This window comes from Xyrauchen texanus, chromosome 46, assembly GCF_025860055.1.
Source record: "Xyrauchen texanus isolate HMW12.3.18 chromosome 46, RBS_HiC_50CHRs, whole genome shotgun sequence".
NCBI classification, from domain to species: domain Eukaryota; kingdom Metazoa; phylum Chordata; class Actinopteri; order Cypriniformes; family Catostomidae; genus Xyrauchen; species Xyrauchen texanus.
Window position 1 is genome coordinate 3,371,987 of NC_068321.1, and position 15,555 is coordinate 3,387,541.

General features: G+C 42.9%; 1 protein-coding gene across 1 annotated transcript in view; it reads right to left on the minus strand.

Moving 5' to 3' along the window:
• LOC127638229 (retinoblastoma-like protein 2) overlaps positions 1-15,555 on the minus strand; it is a 60,880-nt gene that overhangs the window by 38,007 nt on the left and 7,318 nt on the right. The window contains exons 4-6 of the mRNA XM_052119666.1: positions 14,760-14,824; positions 922-1,050; positions 597-757 (exon numbers count right to left, since the gene is read on the minus strand). Coding sequence (XP_051975626.1) covers positions 597-757; positions 922-1,050; positions 14,760-14,824 — 355 coding nt within the window. The remainder of the gene's footprint in view (positions 1-596; positions 758-921; positions 1,051-14,759; positions 14,825-15,555) is intronic.

Below are 15,555 nucleotides of genomic sequence, written 5' to 3' on the forward strand. Positions count from 1 at the left end.
ACATTTCTGTATTTAAAATCCTTTTTTTTATTGATTTCATGCAATATTCTAATTTTCTGAGATTCTGAATTTGGGGTTTTCATAAGCTGTAAGCCATAATCATCAAAATTATATCAAATAAAGGCTTGAAATATCTTACTTTGCTTGTAATGAGTCTATATAATATATTAGTTTCACCTTTTAAGTTGAATTACTGAAATTAATGAATTTTTGCACGATATTCTAATTTTTCGATGTTTCACCTGTATAGTCAAAACAAGTGAAAAAATCTACCAGTGCTGAAGAAGTAATCCAAAGTATTTACAATACATTACTGACCTTGAGTAATCTAACGGAATACATTACAAATTACATTTTACAGCATGTATTCTGTAATCTGTAGTGGAATACATTTCAAAAGTAACCCTCCCAATCCTTGTGACATGTTATAAAAATCACCACATACTTAGGTGTCTTGTGTGAAGTCCGCTACATAATTGAGTGATCAGGTAAAATACACTTTCTTTTTTATTTCATTTTGATTTCATGTTGGAGCTGACAAAAATAAAAGATTTATGAAGATATGTGGAACAGATCTTTCATGTTATTTCCAGTACCTTGCGTTCAAAGAGTTTCTTGATGAAGGGTTTCAAGAAATGTTCCTTCACTCCTTTGGCCTCCAGCACCAGACCATCATGCAGTTCACACAGCTGTTCTATGAAACATAAAGATCCTGGACCTGGTTTATAATCTTTACTTTTGAAGTCCTCAGGCAGTCCTGCACACAAATTCAAACATAAACACCAATGTTTCATTGCTCTTCAGTAATCTCCTAATGTCTGGACAACTGAGTCCTAAAGAAATGGTTTGTTTTGGGGTTTAAAAGAGTGAGTAAGTGTGTGTGTGTGTGTGTGTGTGTGTGTGTGTGTGTGTATACGGCACCTTTAAATAAAGGGTTGAGCAGATCTTTCCGGCTGGAACACAGCAGTGAGTTGCCGTAAACCAGATCCAAAACGCACAAGAGCAAATGATACGAGTTCACCAGATCATCACTGATCATCGGGAAATTTCCTGAAGAATAGAGGAAGAGAGAGAGAGAGAGAGAGAAAATAAATGATATCTGTGTTGACTAGTTGAAAAGGAAATGTAGAAAAAACAATACGTTCTTAAGTGGTTGTTTGCAGCACACTAAAGGCCTCAATATACTTCCTACGAAATCGAAGAACAAACAGATGCGACATCATTTAAAAGGAAATCTGGCCAAAAAGAAGCTGTTTTTATATTTGTTTCTGTGGTTTGTAACCGGCTGTTTTAAACCATCTTACAGCCATTTGTCCACATCAGCGGTAGGTGTGACCTGGATCGCTTCCTACCTTAAGACCAGCAGCTACTTCCTGTTCAGTAAGTTAAGATCAGTCAACATGAACATAGCAAGCTGGAGCAAATTTAATGTACCTACATCTGTACAATTGTTCGCGTAGAGACAATTCCAAGAAAAAATCATGATTTTTTTTGTTTTGGTTAATTAGTGACAAAGTAGAAAAATCTACTCATACTATTAAGTGCAATTTACTATTCACTCTTTTGTTTTATGTGCTGCTTTACTTGTGTTTTCTGCAATGAAAGCCATTCACACATCTGCACATTATTATTATTCTTTTCTCAGTTTTTTCCCCATTAACACTTTTATTCACCAATCTTTGCAGTGGTATCAGTGTCATCATAAATTACAATAAGAGAGTGTAATCGGCGCACACTATGTCCACATACAGCATGTTAGCGCATTAGCATCATGACTTCAGAATGTAAACGACAAATTGTGCATTTTCTACTATATATATATATATATATATATATATATATATATATATATATATATATTTTTATAAAAATCATCATCAGTGGTTAAAAACATATTTTAATGATATAGGGGGAATACTACTCATAGAATGTGGCATAAAGTCATTGATAACACATTTTAATCTCACATTAGTTAAGGTTTTACTGAGTGTCCTCTTATTTAAATGTACTTTTAAAGGGCACCTATTATGGATTACCTTTCATGTAGTGTGTAACATAGATTTAAGTGAACAAAAACATCCTGCAAAGTTTTATGTATGAAAGTTCACCGTAAAAAAAGTTATTGTCTCTCAAAAGGAGGAGTCGACTCTGAGTCAGTGTAATGAATCAATTTTCCAATGAGACATTTTCCTTTTCGTTGTGACGTCAAGACAAAAAATTATCAAATTGTCTGCGCCCACTCATTGTGCGCGCAGACACCAGGGAAAACTTGAAAACATCATGTCGACAACAAGACGCTGTGTTCTGAAGTGCATATCAAAAGCGACCTTTTTTTTCACTGCCCAGGGTCGAGCATGTGAAGAATCAGTGGCTAGAGTTTATATTTACAACTATACCACACAAGTATAGCCCGAACCTTGTGCTGTGTTCGCGTCATTTTAATGCCGATTGTTTTACGAACATGAATGCTTTCAAGTGTGGATTCAGCGAGCCGGTTGATACTGAAGGAAGGTTCAGTACCAAGTTTATTTGGATCAGCTTCCTCCTCCGAATCACAACCTGTAAGTATTATTAATAATTGTTGCTTTTATGTGTTTTTTAGCATGCTTAATAAGTATTTGTGTGTGTTGTGTACGTTACGCTCAGCGCAGCTTCTAGGTCTCCAATGTCAATTTTATTGAAATATGTGAAATGTTTGTCGATGTTATTGGAGATGTCATAAAGAATAGAGCAATAACTTGTAGTATTGCAGTGCTTTATCAGTATGTTTATGCATTGGGCTAACGCAAACAATAACTGATTGGGTGTTTACCACCGAACTTTGGGCTATGATCGCTAACATAAATCAACTCAAATTCCTTCTCTGATTTAGATTTTTTTACTACAAAGCGGTGATGGGCGTTCCGTTTCCGACAATCTCTGCACAGAGTATACCAATCACAACTGACTGGGTCATCTGATCAATCACCGCAGATTAGCGTCACGCAAAGGAAGGGTTTGGAAAAATGAGTCGTTGAACGAATCATTTGGGAGTCGGTGAGCAAATCAGGTAAACATAAATGCATATTATAAGACAACAAAGGTGTTTTTTGTCATTGCATGCATGTAAAACTGTTGTTGGGGACTCCCAAAACAATATTAGGAACATTTTAAATGCCATAATAGGTGCCCTTTAAATGCCTCACAGCGGTGCGGTGGGTGTCTGAATGTTCGCAAACGTTCCTCGGCTGTTTTGTACTTCTTTTTACGCCTGAACGAAGAATAACTTCTGTAGAAGTATCTTTATAGACTTAAAGGTACAGCAAAGACCCTTGTACTTATCAAAACATATTTTTATATATACGTTTCTTTGGAGTTTAATGAAGTTCTGGATCTTTCATTATAGGTTCTTCATATCAGTGTAGTGGTTTCTGGATTCATTAACAGCACCTCAGAATAGATCAGTTTCTAAAATGTTCTCTTCTTAACTAGAATATAAGAAGTTCTTTGTGGAGCTAACAGGTTATCCAATGACATCAGGCAGTAAAACCCTTTTGGTTGTAACTGAAAACTTTATTTTTAAGCATGTAGTTGTGTTAGAGCATAAACGTTTCCTCAGCTGAAGCTATATGGTTTTCCAGAATATCAGTGAAAATGCATTAGCAGAACAATACTGTTGACTGAACTACAAACATATATCAAAGAGACAGGCAGCCAAACCTACTTCAACAACAGGAAAAGTCTGCAAAAAGAAATTGTGCTGTTAGGCCACAGTGTTTAGATTTATAAGTTCCTGTTTAATTCATTTGAGTTACCTGCCAGTACAATGCAAAGAAAGCAGTCTGAATGTAAAAATAGTTAAATCACAAATAACGCTCCATCCATGAAATAAAAATACAAGTTTTGTGGCTTTTACCCCATGTCTATTAGCTTTGAGCCAATCTATATTATAGTTTACTCCTAAAAATCAACAAAATTCCCATTTAGCAAATACAGTATGTACATTTACAATTTACAGTCTAAACTCTACACTCACCTAAAGGATTATTAGGAACACCATACTAATACTGTGTTTGACCCCCTTTCACCTTCAGAACTGCCTTAATTCTACGTGGCATTGATTCAACAAGGTGCTGAAAGCATTCTTTAGAAATGTTGGCCCATATTGATAGGATAGCGTCTTGCAGTTGATGGAGATTTATGGGATGCACATCCAGGGCACGAAGCTCCCGTTCCACCACATCCCAAAGATGCCCTATTGGGTTGAGATCTGGTGACTGTGGGGGCCATTTTAGTACAGTGAACTCATTGTCATGTTCAAGAAACCAATTTGAAATGATTCAAGCTTTGTGACATGGTGCATTATCCTGCTGGAAGTAGCCATCAGAGGATGGGTACATGGTGGCCATAAAGGGATGGACATGGTCAGAAACAATGCTCAGGTAGGCTGTGGCATTTAAACGATGCCCAATTGGCACTAAGAGGCCTAAAGTGTGCCAAGAAAACATCCCCCACACCATTACACCACCACCACCAGCCTGCACAGTGGTAACAAGGCATGATGGATCCATGTTCTCATTCTGTTTACGCCAAATTCTGACTCTACCATCTGAATGTCTCAACAGAAATCGAGACTCATCAGACCAAGCAACATTTTTCCAGTCTTCAACTGTCCAATTTTGGTGAGCTCTTGCAAATTGTAGCCTCTTTTTCCTATTTGTAGTGGAGATGAGTGGTACCCGGTGGGGTCTTCTGCTGTTGTAGCCCATATGCCTCAAGGTTGTGCGTGTTGTGGCTTCACAAATGCTTTGCTGCATACCTCGGTTGTAACGAGTGGTTATTTCAGGCAAAGTTGCTCTTCTATCAGCTTGAATCAGTCGGCCCATTCTCCTCTGACTTCTAGCATCAACAAGGCATTTTCGCCCACAGGACTGCCGCATACTGGATGTTTTTCCCTTTTCACACCATTCTTTGTAAACCATAGAAATGGTTGTGCGTGAAAATCCCAGTAACTGAGCAGATTGTGAAATACTCAGACCGGCCTGTCTGGCACCAACAACCATGCCATGCTCAAAATTGCTTAAATCACCTTTCCTTCCCATTCTGACATTCAGTTTGGAGTTCAGGAGATTGTCTTGACCAGGACCACACCCCTAAATGCACTGAAGCAACTGCCATGTGATTGGTTGATTAGATAATTGCATTAATGAGAAATTGAACAGGTGTTCCTAATAATCCTTTAGGTGAGTGTATATCATCCAGGAAAATGGACAAAAAAAGGATTTGACATCTCGTTCATAGGAGTGTATGAATTTTGAACTCCTTTTTGACTACTACGGGCGGCTGTGGCTCAGTTGGTAGAGCAGGTCGGCCACTAATTGCAGGATTTGTGGTTTGAATCCTGGCCCACATGACAATGCACCCCAAATGGCTCCCAATGGCAGGCTAGCATTGTCAGCTCTGCCAGCATTGGTGTATGAATGTGGGTGTGAATGGGTGAATGAGTCACAGTGTAAAGCGCTTTGAATAACTTTAAGATTAAAAAGGCGCTATATAAGGGCAGACCATAAACCATTTACTTCTTTGATCAGAATTGAGTAATACAACAATAGAATAAAATAATAAATTTCCATGATGAAAACTGGATGCTACTCGTTGAATTAAAAAAAACATAATGTGACAACAATACATACAACTATTTGAAACATTTATTGTTGCATATAGCATACAGTTCCACATACTGTAGCACCCCAGTGCTGGGAGGAAGAGCCTTTGGCCAAAAGAGAAGTTCCCATCTAGGAGAAGTTATTAACAAGGAGTACTCCAAACATGGTACCACTCACAGCTGAAGCTGGTGATGGGCTAATGGAGATCACCATAAAAACTTGAGCCCAGTATCACTCATGTGAGAAGCCGCAACAGGGCCATGTGGCCCAGATGACGGACAGTCGCTGAGGACTCAACGGATACCCCAGTACAGTAAGAACTCCAGATCAACTTAAGTCCCACTGCCCCTTTGCCCATTCCAAATTGTAGTCTGAATATACAAAAAAATAACTTTTAATTTGTTAAAAACTACTTCCTTTGATTCTAGTTATGCTGCCTTCATGTGCGATTGACTTAAACAAAAGTAAACAATTGACAAGCAAACAACCAGAACATCCTAGTTACTGCGTAGCAGCACATTAAAAACACTCAGAACACTTAAGCAACCATATAGCAGCATCTTGGCAAAAGCACATGACACCCTAGCAACCACATTTTAAAGTCCAAATTATATTTTGATTTTCCATGTGCTGCTACTTTTCACACATATTATGTGCAACTCAAATTTTGAGCACAGTATGCACGGACTTTGCACGTCATTTACTGTCCTAAAAGTAGTCGAAGTGCGTTGAGCGCTTCGGTATGGGCTCGCGGTCTAAAAATATACTTTGAAAGACTGATTGTTTGAGATGGAATGGCACGCTGAAAAATTAAGTATACCGTAGTCTTAACAATCGTAATACATATGCACCCATATAGCAACAACCTGGCAACCACCCACGACACCAAAACAACCAGTGTCAGGGAGTCACTAAATAAAGTAGCGACACTACTAACTTAACAACATTTTTAAGTTGCGTGACAGTAGCTCAGCTTTTTTCACAATAGTGTTGCTTTTTCAGTAACGGGCTACATTTTCCAATGTAGCGCTGGGAAATCTGATTCATTTAAGTGAATCGGTTCCTTTAGAATGGTCAAGTAAATGAACACTTTCCAGTAAAGGATTCACTTATATTTAGAGTTGGGTACTTCAGTTCATTTTAGTGAGTCAGTTTGTTTTGATGCTGGAGTAAAGAAACTAGTTTACATAAATGACTCACTAGCTATGTTTCCATCAACAGCTTTGTATGCACATTTTGGAATAGCAAATAAAAACTGCTGGATGGAAACATCAAGATGCAAATAAAATCTCCAAAATGCACATAAAATATTTACTTGAGGTGGATACATTTTTTTTTATTCGACAAGAAGAAATGTCCATAAACTCTGAGGGAAACACATATACTGAATAAACTCCAACTGAATTTATAAGGAATACAAGATATGCATTAAAAAATTGTATGTGACTGAATTACTTGCATAACTGCACTAACCAGAGGAGCAATCATCACATCTGGATTGCAGCATTGGTCATCCTGAAATAACGTTGTCCTGAAAATCCATATAAATTTAATACAAACATGAACTGTGCTGAAGAGCAGGTTTATTGATACTTTTTGAAAAATATATTATGGATCCACACAGCAAAGACATAAGGAAGGAGAAGGTGGAGCAGGCTAGGATAGAGCCAGTAGGAAAAGCCAGGGTGGCACTGGTGGAGCAGGGCAGGGTGGAGCGCCTAAACTGGGCTTGGTGACTTGACTAGGCGACTTGACAGGGCTTGATGACATGGCTGGGCGAGCAGACCTGATTAGGCAAGCAGACTTGACGTGACAGATCAGTTGAGACAACTTGACTTGACCAGGTGGCTTGACTAGGTATGAAGGTTTGGCTTGACTTGACTGGGCTGCATGACTTGACTTAAAAGTTTGAACTGATGAGATGAGTTGACTTGGCAGGGTGATTTGCCTTGGCATGGTGACTTGATTAGGTGTGATGGTTAGGCTTGGTGTAATGGCTTATCTTGACTTGCTGACTAGTCTGGGCATGGCGGCTTGATTTGGTGTGATGGTTTGAATTGGTGAGATGACTTTACTTGGCGTGGCAGTGACAACTTGACCTGATGTGTTTGTTTGACTTGATATGGTGACTTGATTAGGAGTGATGGCTTGGCTTGGTTTGACAGCTTGACTTTGTGTGATGACTTGACTGATTGACTGGGCTAAGTGATTTGATTTGGATTGATGGCTTGACTTGGCATGATTAACCTAGGAGATAGCTTATGGGAAATTAGTGGGATCAGGTGCCTCTAGGACAGTCACGAGGACAGATGGCTCCAGGATTGGAGCAAGGACAGACGGTTCCAGGATGGGAGTGGAATCAACCAGGGAACCATCAACCGTGGCCATGAGCACTGGCAGTGACAGGGAAATGGCCTCTGTGGCCATGGGCGCTGGTAGCAGTAGGGGTGCGACCTCATTGGCCATGAGCACAGGCTTTGACAAGGTAATGGCCTCCATGGTTGTAAGCACAGTCTGTGACAAGGAAATGGCCACTGTGGTCGTGAGCACTGGCAGAGACTGGGGAACAGCCTCTATGGTCATGAGTGCTGGCAGAGACTGGAGAATGGCCTCCATGGTCATGAGCACTGGCAGAGACTGGAGAATCCAGGTCAGGATGTTGAGAACCTGGGTGGTGTCTTGGGAGACTGACTCCTCCTGGGCAGGAGCTGGGTTCAATAGCAAGACCATGTTGCCTCTGCTGTGTCCAAAGGGGTCAGATTATTATGTCACTGTTTGTAAGGAAGGGCCCAAATGCAGGAGGCAGTTTCACAAAGATTTATTTCAAACCAAACAAAATACAAATAAAAACTATCACAAGGGAGATAAACAAGAACAGAGAAGTGAAAACTCAAAGAAACAATCAGACTAAAAACCAACCAAACAGGAAAACAGACCGACAAGAACTAATACAATAATCAGACACAAGACTGAACACGAGGAGTTTAAATATGCAAACTAACAAGGGAGAACAGGTGAAACATATAACAAAGTAACAAGGCAAATGTGAGGGTAGGGTATCACTCAAAGAAAACGAATCGGCACCGCCGCTCTGTCTATGTGCTTATGTACTACACACACACTGGCCCGCACTCTTGCTGGCCAAATATTAATTCCCCACTCACAAGGGCTCCCCTGGGTCCTCCTTAATTCCCTGGAGCTCATGCAGTGGATGCTTGGCACGCACGGCGTGACAAAGGATTCCGTAGCGTAAGCTAGCTTAGCATATTGAAGAACCTCTCGAAGAGAACAATCGTTACTAACGTAACCTCGGTTCTCTAGATGAGGGACCAGTATTGCGTAACCGGCATGTCAGCCACGGCATTTTCGCTTCATTCAATGAAAACCAGGGTTCCAGCCTACGAACTACGCTTATATGCACTCTAGTCACGCTCTTTTGGCTGGCTTTGATGCAGTGAGCGGATGCCTCTCATTGATGCGAGTTCGCCAAGCTCGTCTATAGGCTGCAGCAGTTGCGCAGAGCAACCAATGAGCTCGCTAGCTAGCCCGCTCAAGGTCTGCAGCCGCCGCGACTGCGTTGACAATGGATACAAAATTAAGGATAATTTCTTGGCTTCAATATCTCAGAAAAGATGAATCGTTCCGTGAGCGTAAGCTAGCTTACGCAATACTCGTTCCCTCATCTAGAGAGAACCGAGGTTACGTTAGTAACCGATTCGTTCTCTTACGAGAGGTTCTTTCGTATTGCGTAAGCTAGCTTACGCTACGGGAACCCTTTGTCAACGCCGTGCGTGCCAAGCATCCACTGCATGAGCTCCAGGGAATTAAGGAGGACCCGGGGGAGCCCTTGTGAGTGGGGAATTAATATTTGGCCAGCAAGAGTGCGGGCCAGTGTGTGTGTAGTACATAAGCACATAGACAGAGCGGCGGTGCCGGTCTGTGTGTACTGTGTCCCATTAATGCAGCTCACCAGGGGAGCTGTAGCGTATTAAACCGCTAGCAGTTTAGCCTGCAGAGCGGGTACTTCCAGATTGTAAAATCTGACAAAGGTGGAGGGGGAAGCCCAGCCTGCTGCCACACATATGTCGTGAATGGAAATCCCGCTGGACCATGCCCACGAGGAGGCCATGCCTCTAGTGGAGTGAGCCTTAATGCCTAGCGGGCATGGTAGGTCTTTTGACGCGTACGCGGCAGCAATAGCGTCCACTATCCATCTGTTAAGTGATACGCAAGCATAGTCACGGGCACGGGACTTACATACAGAGAAGTGTTTGCTGGCCGTGTGACAGAGCGGGCAGAGAATGGGTGCGCGCACGTATTCGTGAGCGCATTTATTGACTCTTAACACTCGAGTGGTTCGTAACCGCTTTTGAGTGTGCTCTGATGGGGACACGGAACGTGTAATGCTTGTGTGTAGAGGTGAACACTGGATTGTGGGCACATTTTCTACACATAAGGCTGGTGGTGTGACAGAGCGGCCAGAGAATGGGCGCGCGCACGGATTCGTGGGTGCGTTTATTAACCCTAACACTCGGCGGTTCAGTAACGCTTTATGTGAGTGTGCGTGATAGGCCACGGGATGTGTAATGCTTGTGTGTAGGGGTGAACACTGGATTGTGGGCACATTTTCTACACATAAGACATGTTTGCTCTCTGGTATGGACACGGGATGTGTAATGCTTGTGTGTAGAGGTGAACACTGGGTTGTGGGCACATTTTCTACACATATGGCATGCTTGCTCTTTACCAGATTTATTTGGGTCGCCGTGAAAACGGTGTTTGAGCGCAGGCAAGCGGGCGTTAACACCGGCTTGTTGGCTGCTGAATCTACCAATGTAGTAGCCTGAAGGAAGGGGACTGACAGGGGGCGAAGCTTTGACGGTGGTCCGGCCGCAGTGGGACTGATCCGTCGTTTTGTCAACAAAGCTAGGAGGACTTCGGTTGTTCAGGTTTCAGCGCAATTCTAATCCGAGGCCCGCGGGGGGGCGGCGGTCTGCGGCGGCTGTCTGAGCGCGATCGAGGGCGGCCGCCCTGTCGATGCTGAGAAGTCTGGCTTTGTTGAGCTGGGCGCTGTGAAGAGGCTCGTGCAGGAGGCTCACGTGGGCGGCCTGCAGAGGAGCTAGCGCGACGAGGCAGAAAGAGATTCATGGCTTGTGTGGCTTTTTGGACCTCTGAAAACCGGTCAATGATACCACTCACCGCGGAGCCGAAGAGACCAGATGGAGAGAGCGGTGCGTTGAGGAACGTAGAGTGCCCTGCTTCTCCCATGTCGGCTAGCGTTAGCCACAGATGTCTCTCGGTCACAGTCAGTGCGGCCATGCACTTCCTTATAGCTTGGGCTGCAGATTTGGTAGCGCGGAGGGCGAGGTCCGTAGCGCTCTGTATGTCTGCAACCGCCTCTGGATGCCTGCTTTCCTCATCCCCTCCCGCAGAAGGTCCGCTTGGAGGATCTGTAGGACGGCCATAGAGTGCAAAGCAGATGCAGCTTGGCCGGCGGCGGAATAGGCGCGGCCAACACAGGTGGAAGTTGTTCTGCAGGCGTTAGACAGGAGCACTGGTTTAGACCGCCATCTCGCGGCGGGCGGGCAAAAGGTGTGCTGCTACCGCATCCTCGACCGGAGGGATGGAAGCGTAGCCCTTCTCAGTGGCGCCGTCCACCGATGTTATGGATTCCTGGGCCGAGGAGGAGGCGTGTGAGCCTGACCACTCCTCGCTGTCCGAAGCCATGATGGAACAGCCCTTATCCTCCGCTTCTTCGTCCGAGATGGCAGCAGAGCAGCCACTCGGCGGCAACTGCGCGTCCCGGGTGGGCGGGGAGGGTGAAGGCGATGCTCGAGGGATGGGCTCCGGCGAGGCAATCGCTTCTACCACTGTTTCCGGCAGCCTTTGAGAGCGGCGCTTTTTTCTGCGCGGCTGAACGGAAGGCGGCGCGGCAGCTTCGGTCCTGAGCGCTTGGAGTCGAGCCCGCAGGGTCAACATCGGCAGCTCCTCTCAGAGATCGCATCCGCCTTCGGCGAGGGCGAGCTCTGAATGCCCCAGTCCCAGGCAGAGAGCGCAGATGATGTGGCGGTCTCCGGTGCTGAGAGGAGCGCGGCATGAGGCGCAAGTGGAGCGAGGCATCATAAAAAAGACGCCCGTACTCTTTTGTGAAGTTCTTTAAGAACTAGCTTGCTTTTAAAAAGGATACATCGCCGGATGGCGTAGCTCGCAGGACGGCTGAAGGTGGCGAAGACGGCCGGCTTCTTCGAGCGCTGTCCACGCTTGCTTGATGCCCCTCGAACGGCGACGCGGCTTCCAGTTGAAGAGATGAAAATCAGGGTTCCAGCCTATGAACTACGCTTATATGCACTCTAGTCACGGCCTTTTTGGCGGGCTTTGATGCAGTGAGCGCGCGGACGCCTCTCATTGGATGCGAGTTCGCCCAAGCTCGTCTATAGGCTGCAGCAGTTGCCGCAGAGCAACCAATGAGCTCGCTAGCTAGCCCGCTCAAGGTCTGCAGCTGCCGCACTGCGTTGACAATGGATACAAAATTAAGGATAATTTTTTGGCTTCAGTATCTCAGAAAAGATGAATCTTTCCCGTAGCGTAAGCTAGCTTATGCAATACGAGAGAACCTCTCGTAAGAGAACTTGCAAACTTGTCCACTTGCATTGTTTAGAGGAGGAGGCCTGAAATGAAATCCTAAAAGCCTTAAATTCTGTTTTGATGAAGAAAGAAACTCAGATACATCTGGGAGTCAATTATCAGCAAATTTTCATTTTTGGGTGAACTATTCCTTTAAGGGACCCTAAAGGAGGAACACTGCTCCTTGACCTCTTTTATTCTCCCATTATAACATTGCTGTTTCAATTAGGGGCCAAGCGCCCTGATAGGTGTGGTCATGAATAGCCCAAATACCAAATTTGGGGTCTTTAGGATATACTCCACAGCACCAATGTCAAATTTTAAGTTTTTTCCCCCTACTGTTGCTTCAAACTTTGTCCAATTTTCCAAAACAATGGCTCAAATAATTATCTTGACTAAGTTGCACAGAGTGAGTCTTACTACATTTTGATTTTCGACTGTGTTGAAAAGTTACGCAAGCACATATTTCACGCAGTGGCTCCAAAAGGTTTGAGGCTGCATCTCGGCAACCCTTTGTCCTATTGAAACAAAACCTGTTACTTGCTTTATGATGACCATGGTCTGAGAGCACATACAGTTTCACGTGTAAAAATATCAAAGATGTAAAAATTTATATTTTTGCCTGTAAATTTTGAATGGTACACTTGTGTGCTGACACCTTGCAATGTCTCTTTGCTATCAGCCTGACATTTCTTTAAGGGTCGTGGGTTCAAATCCCTACCTCAACAAATCATGCATTTTTAATTTCTTGTGTTACGGAGATCTTTGCATTGGGATTACTAAATGGTTGCTGGTCTTTTCTCCAATCAAATTTTGATTTTCTTTTTGTTGTGAAGTAATATGAATTCAAAGGTGATTATGGTGACTACAATGATTGACTGTGATTGCTCTATGCTGGGTATGTCCCTTTGGTAACTGCCACTGTTGTGGCTCTGAGGTGCAGTAGACTGTGTAGTAACTTGTTGAATGGAAATTTGTAGGTTAAAATCTATCCTGAGGTGATGTGTAATGTTGTGTTTGTTTGCCCTTTGTCATTTGTGATCTTTGGGTTGTGGTTAATGCTGTGCATTGCTTGCCATTTCAGTGCTTGGCTCTGTAATTGCTGCTTGCAGTTATATTTATTGTTATTCTGCTTCTTCTTCCTCCCAATGGGAGTCTATGGCAGCCTATAGAACCGATCATAGGAATAAGATGAAATTTGGCACACTGATGGGGTGATCATGAATAGTGAATCACCCCATAGCAAATTTGGGACCTCTAGAACAAACTCCACAGCACCACCACCAGTCCAAAAATAAAATTTTATTTTGCGTGAACCTGAATTATTGAACCATTTGTCCAAGAAACAAATTTGTTTTTGTCCGATTACTCTCCTCTAAATGTTTCAAAATGTTGACATCCTTCAATCTTTGTCCAATTTTTAAAAAAAATGGCTCAAACAAATCTCCAGACCGAGCCGGACAGAAATTATAGTAAATAATGTTGATTTATAGTAAATAATTTTTTTTCCTTTGTTTAAAATTTACGGCAGCGCAAGAGATAGTGATGTCTCTTTGCCATGGTTGAGATAGGGCATTGGACTACGGCTCAAAAGGTTGTAAGTTCAAGTCCAGCGAAGAGCCATTTTAAAAACTGTACTTCTGTTTTAGCTTGATACTATGTAGGATGTACTACATTGAATAATTCCTGCTTGAATACAAAACCACTTTGCATTAAAATCAAGATAATCTAATCTATCTGTATTTTAGCTGTCAGCTTGGAATGTGTCTTTGGCATTGCCAAGATGTGTCAATTGAGTGGCCCAGTGGTTAAAGCATTGGGATATGGCTCAACAGGTTGTGAGGTTAAGTCCAGTCAAGTATCTTCATGTTTAGCTTGATACTTTGTAGGATGTACTACATTTGCATAATACCTGCTTGAATTCAAATCCACTTGGCTGTAACAATATTCTCAGCAATCGTTTTGTACTATTCGCTTGGACAGTCTCTTTGGCATTGCTGTGTCAGCTGATTGGCCCAGTGCTTAAAGCATTGAAATGTTCAAAAGATTGTGTTTGTGTCCAGACACATTTTTTTTTTAAATTTTGACTTTAGTTGACCTGTGTGTCTTCATGTTTTGCATACTATAATGTAGTCCTTCCTTCACTGTGTAATTCCTGCTTCAATTTAAACCACTTTGATGTACCAAAATGTTTTCTAAGCAATAATGTTGTACTCTCAATTTTGAATGCAAATACTAATCTGACTGTGGTTAACTCTATGCTTAGGTGTGCTGATTCACAGCTAGGTATGTCTCTTTGGTGGCTGTTCACCTTGTGGCAGAGTGGTGAAGTGGATTTAGCACTTAACTGTGGCAAGGAAAGTCATCAGCTCAATCACATTGAAGGGCGACTTGTGAAGTAGCGTGGGGTTGCATTGTATGTAATATACACACATTGTGCTTACTATTGTGCAACTTTTGCTTGAAATAATATGGTGACAGATCTGTTACCTTTAGCATGAATGAAGAGGATCCAGCAGAAGTTGAAGACTTCAGTGACAGTGCAGGGATATCGTCTTAGGACACAGAAAATATCAGTCAGCACAAACCTCTTAAAAACACATAACACAAGGCAAAGAGCTCAGTGTGTAGGTCTGCGGTGTCTGTTGCACTGTATTTAGAGGCAGCTGTGGCTCAGGGGGTAGAGCGGGTCGGCCACTAATTGCAGGGTTGGCAGTTTGATTCCTGGCCCACATGACTCCACATGCTGAAGTGTCCTTGGGCAAGACACTGAACCCCAAGCTGCTCCCAATGTTAGGCTAGCACCTTGCATGGCATCTCTGCCGTCATTGGTGTATGAATGTGTGTGTGATTGGGTGAATGAATCACAGTGTAAAGCGCTTTGGTAACCGCTAAGGTTAAAAAAAAGGTGCTATATAAGTGTAGAGGAGCACTCAGTAAAAAAAATTCTCATTTAAAAAATTTTACTTCAACAGAAATTGTAATTTTGAAACATCTAAAATCATGACAACTCACATGAGATGAAGACTGCAGTCAAATCAGTAACCTTTTGAAATTGTTTTTATTCTACATGGAGAGGGTCCCCTCATGGGGGCGGCCATGTTAGAATCACAGGACCAGCCGAATACTATTCACTTAATCTCAGTAACTGCACGGTTATTAAACACTTTCACTCAGTGATTTAATTAATCATGACTGACTGTGAATAGTGAATTTCTACAATGACATCAGAAACTGAAAACGATTGCGTTTGAATGATGCTGCATCCACACCACTAGGTCCAAGT